At 54.0% G+C, this 5,063-nt stretch overlaps 1 protein-coding gene across 1 annotated transcript; it reads right to left on the reverse strand.

Moving 5' to 3' along the window:
• Window positions 1-342: 342 nt before the first annotated feature.
• On the reverse strand, window positions 343-4,831 carry SPR (sepiapterin reductase). Its single transcript, XM_035103738.3, has 3 exons — window positions 4,456-4,831; window positions 2,598-2,888; window positions 343-2,421 (listed from the first exon to the last, which is right to left on the reverse strand). Exons 1-3 carry the CDS (start codon window positions 4,778-4,780, stop codon window positions 2,231-2,233), a joined length of 807 nt encoding a protein of 268 aa, XP_034959629.1. The 5' UTR covers window positions 4,781-4,831; the 3' UTR covers window positions 343-2,230.
• Between the last annotated feature and the right edge of the window lie 232 nt (window positions 4,832-5,063).

Consider the following 5,063-nt stretch of genomic DNA (forward strand, 5'->3'; position numbering starts at 1 on the left):
GAAGCAAGCTTGCTGATGGTACTAAATTATTGAGGGTCATTAAAACAGAGAGAGAACGGGAAGAGCTCAAAAAGGACTTCTGTTGGCTGCTGTGGACGAGATGGGCCTCCTTTGGCCTCATACAACTGCAGGACTCTTCTTACGACAGGGCTTCCCAGGGTCTCCAGCTCTTTTTGGACTACAATTTCTATCATCCCTAGCTAGCAGGGCCAGTGGTCAGGGCTGATGGGAACTGTAGTTCAAAAACAGCTGGAGAGCCAAGTTTGGGAAACCCTGAGTTAAGTTATTGCCTACATGGCAAAGTCAATAAGTAGACAACCCGCCACAATTTCAACACACCAGTTTATAGTAAGCCAAGTGATGATTTTATTAAGGAAGATGGGATGAGAAGATAGAAGGAATGACTGTGTTACATGACCAAGAAGACAGAAAGACATTTAGAAAATGTAGCATCTATCTTGACAGCTAGTAGTATCTTGCCAACCGACTGAGCTCAGAAGAGTCTCACCTGTGACAATGAACCTTAACGTCCGGCACTGCTCTGGACATGTGGCTTCTGTCCTGACCGCTCTCTCTGAGGCAAGGGAGGCCCTTTTCGGTTACTCGTGACTACAAGGCAGAGTAAGAAAGGTAGTGACGACTGCTTATTTCCTTGGCATAAACAACTATCTGACTGTGTTTGCTAGTCAAAGAACTCTTTGACCAGCAAACACAGACAGGCATCCCTCTTAAAGCATTAAACAGCTAATTTGCACGGCTAACGTGGTGAGCCAGAAATGCAACATCTTTCTCAGGAAAAGGCCAAATAAGCATTTCGGGCTGGCTGAAGCATGCGTGAAATCGGTAGCAATACTGAACCAATGAATGCTGAATGCAAAACGAAGTCGTGTGGGGTCAAACGCCATCGTCGCCCATGCCGCACAGGTCGTTCTCTCAGTAATGTGGACAAGCTGCCCCTGGGATCTACAGGAGCCAATGCTCTTCTACGCATGCGCCCTCCCTGTGGAACACCCTCCCTTCAGAGCGCAAGGATATAAACAAGTATCTGACTTCTAGAAGACAGCTGAAGGCCGCCCTGTATCGGGAAGATTTTAATGTTTGATGTTTTAGTATGTTCTGATATATGCCATGAGTCGCCCAGAGTGGCTGGGGAAGCCGAGTCAGATGGGTAGGGTATAAATAATAAAATTATTATTATTACCACTACTTCTACACAAGCCATGTAGAAAAGTCCCAGAGAAGCCAGCTTGCTATCTCCCCACTGAGCTGGCCATGCCTTTATCCTTGTAACTGAGGCCCCCTTCCTTGTTGGGCCCAGGAGAGCCACCACTAGGCAGCACCACCACCCCCACTTGCTTTTTTCTACCAAAGCCCCCCATGCTTCATTCCCCTGCAAGGCTGCAGTGGCCACGCTCCGTCTCCACGGTCAGCGGCAGCCATGCTTCCAAGGACCCACTCCTGGGAACCACTAGTAGGGAGAGGGGTGTTACACATCTCTGAGAGCAGGTGGGTCCCCTTTGGCCTCATCCAGCAGGGCTTGGCTTCGTCCATCTCACAACGGTCTCAACCTTTCATCAGAAAGGTCTCAGGAGGACCACAAATGGGCTTCCGCTTCCAAGGAGGAATCCTACACGACCCCACGCTGCTACTTCTCTGCAAAGGTGGCAGAACCCCAGCAGATGGCCTGGGCAGTGGGAAGCTCACGGAATGGCTCAAGTCGACTGACCAGAGACATCCCTAAAGAGCAGGAAATAGAAACAAGAGTGCAGCCCAAGAGCAGCCCTGCGCAGAATGAGTGCCTTTCATTGCAACCCTCGGCGCTCGCCCAAGCTGCAGAACCATTTCCTCAGCTAGACTTTCTTTCCTTCCAGATCACAGCCCAACTGGTGACCTTGGGGAAGGACTATGTTCCCTGACGCTTGCGACACCAAGGTCACAGGGAAACCTTCCCATCCCTACCTCCCTGTTTGTGAAGCGCAAACTCTTCCCAGGTGTTCCTCCCATCCTCCCCTCTTCCTGAGCTGGGATCCCTCCTCTCCTTCCACACAGCCCAGGCTCAGAACTTGGCCGGTGCTTCCACAATAGGCAAGGCTCTGAGTGGCAGGCCGTGGCCGCTGCGCCAAGAGAGAAAGCAGAACACAAGTCCTACAGAGGCGTCTCTGTACAGAGCAGCAAAAGCCAAGGTGGTGCCAGGAGGAGGAGGAGAAGAAGAAAGGTTGACACTCTTTTTTCAGATATCGTAGAAGTCAACATGAGCCCCCGATTCAAAGGTGTTTGCGAGAAGAAGATCCAACAGCTTCTGGGAGGAGATGTCGCAATCCAGCAGCTGCCCGTGTTCCTTCATGTGCAGGAACCTCTTCCGCAGCTCCAGGTTTCCCGATCTGGTGCGAGCCTCTTCCTGCATATCCGTGTCCAGGGGACCTGGAAGAGAAGGCAAGAGGGGATTCCTGCATTGCAAAGGGTTGGGCATATATAGTTCTATAGTTTTATGATTCATGGGGAGGGGAGCGCAGGGCCCATCAGCGGACTGGCAGCAAGAGATGATGGAACGGCTGGAGAAGCCGGAAGACAGACCAGCTGGCAGACCCCAGACTCACCTGGCGCATAGCTGAGCACCCTGACACCCAGCTCTTCTGCTGCTAGGACCTGGAACATCATGTCCCGGGCAGCTTTCCCAGTGCAGTAGAGGGTCCAGCTCTGGAAGGGTTTCAGAGCGCAGAGCGAGGAGACATTGACCACCGTTCGGCACAAGCCAGGCTGAGCAGGGAAGGCCTTCAGGAGGGAGGAGGTGAGGCACAGCGCAGAGGTGATGTTGAAGGCCAGGTAGGCGTTGACTTCGCCAGGGCTGGTGAAGTCCAAGAAGGATTTGGAAACATCGCCTAGAGAAGCTAGAAGAGAAAGAAGACCCCTGTTTGTTTATCCATAAGTGCTCCTTCAGACCCCAGAAGACCTAGACCAGTGGTTCCCGAAGCAGACATTGGGATTCTCTAGGGGGGCATAAGAAGAGGAATGCTTTGATGGCTTTTCCTGCTTGGCAGAGGGTTGGACTGGATGGCCCTTGTGGTCTCTTCCAACTCTATGATTCTATGATTCTAAGGCAATGCGTGACAGGGTGGGGGCGTTGGAGGTGTAAATGTATATCAGACTCTGAAAAGCTGTCACCACAGGATCAAGTTCATCCAGCTGGTTGAATTAAATCAACAAAATAGTTTCAACTGAGATTTGAATAAATATGCAATTGTCACTGTTTGAAATTTAATTGGGTTATCTGTCCTAGTGAGCCATGCAAAGCGCTATTCTGACTGATGCTTTTTATAGGATAGGGTAAGGAGGAACTGGGGGTGAGTTTGTGGAACCAGGGGGGGGCAGTGGCCCAAAATAGTTTGGAAACACAGAACTGGAGGATGGGAACAGCCTCACAGGCAGAAGCTCCCCATTCTGGGATAAGCCAAGCGGCTCAAAAGCAGAGCTTTTCAGATCATGCTGTGAGTGAGGAAGGCATAAATTGGGGATCAGAACAGAGAGGGAGGGAGGGAGAGCACATTAGGGGCACCACCCCAAACAGGATCACACAGAAATCTCATCCCTTTATACAGTACGTGCTATGGAGCTGTGAGACCTGTGGCTGGGAGATTAGGGTTCTCAAAGGTGAAGTGCGAGCCAACTGCTCAGGGCAAGGCAAGGCAAGGCCTGAAACTATTCTGAACATGGAGGAAGACCTGGCTGAGAAGGACTAACCATTGCACGACACCACTCCTACTTTGGAGCCACCATTTTGCAAAAGCAAAAGGATGTTTTAGCACACACATACAAACACCATGTTTATGGGTGAAATTGGAGAGGGTGGCTGTTTTTGTCTCCAAGGGGGCTTTCCTTGCATGTCTACACAGCCAGTTGTGGTATACCCCAGCACAAAGGGGCCGCCGAGATGATCCGCAGAAGACGGCGGAGTCTGACACAAGCAACTACTGTAGGTGGCAAAGGCGCCCAGCGATCCCCCTGGCTTGGAAGTTCCCAAGCGCTACACTTCCTCGCTTTTCTTCCCAGGAGCTGCAAAAAGTGGGGGCGCTTGAATCCGCGCGCTTCTCATCTCCGCTGCATTCCCACAGCAACAATCCCAAAGTCATGTTTGCTGCGGACCTCAAAACTAATCCACAAGGCAACGGAATATGCGTTCACCGCCTTCTCTTCCGCCCTCGGTGTCCCCCTGGCGCTTTAGGAAGCAGAAAAGCCCGCTGCCACCAGGAACTTACAATCTCCCTTCCACGCGAAGGAAGAAAAAGAGGGAGGGGATGCAGAAATAAACAAGGAAGGGGGGAAGCAAGGACACCCGTTTAGTTTGCGTTACGGCAGCGCCCGTGGATTTGGGGTCTTTGCCAAAGACGGCCACCGCTTAGCCCTTTCCCCGGGAACTGGCCTTTCTAAGGAGGAGGAACGCGCTCTGCACGCGCTCACCGGCGTTGTTGACGAGCAGCAGCCGCTCCATCGGCCCGTCCCCGCGGAGCTCCCGGGCGGCGTGCACCACGCGCTGCAGCCCGTCATCCGAGGCCAGGTTGGCAGGCAGGCCGCGCACGCGGAGCGTCGGGCAGGCGGCGCGCAGCTCGCCCTCCAGCTGCTCCAGCGCGGCCGCAGAGCGCGCCACCAGCAGCAGCGCCGAGCCGGGCGCCAGGCGCGGGGCCAGCAGGCGCGCCAAGCTCCGGCCGAAGCCTCGCGAGGCGCCCGTCACGATGACCACGCCGCGGCCCAGACCCGCTGCCCGCTCGCCGGCCTCTCCGTCCATGGCCGCTCGCTAAGCCGGGCGCGCCACTCGTGCGCTTTTACGCAGCGGCGCTCCGAGGCGGGACCTCAGCGCCCCGAGGGGGCGGCGCGGCCGCTGCAGAGACCCCGCCCGGCGAAAGGAGGAGACACGGGCCGGGTGTTTGTACGGTATGCCCACCGCCTAGAAATGCGCGTAATTAAGCTGTGTAGCAAATAAATAAACGTCCCATTGAGCTCTGGCCAGGTCAGAATGTGTTTAATCTCCTTGGCATCCTAAAGTGAAACGAAGGGTGGCTGGCGGGCGA

This window comes from Zootoca vivipara, chromosome Z1 (genome assembly GCF_965207765.1).
Source record: "Zootoca vivipara chromosome Z1, rZooViv2.hap1.1, whole genome shotgun sequence".
NCBI lineage: Eukaryota > Metazoa > Chordata > Lepidosauria > Squamata > Lacertidae > Zootoca > Zootoca vivipara.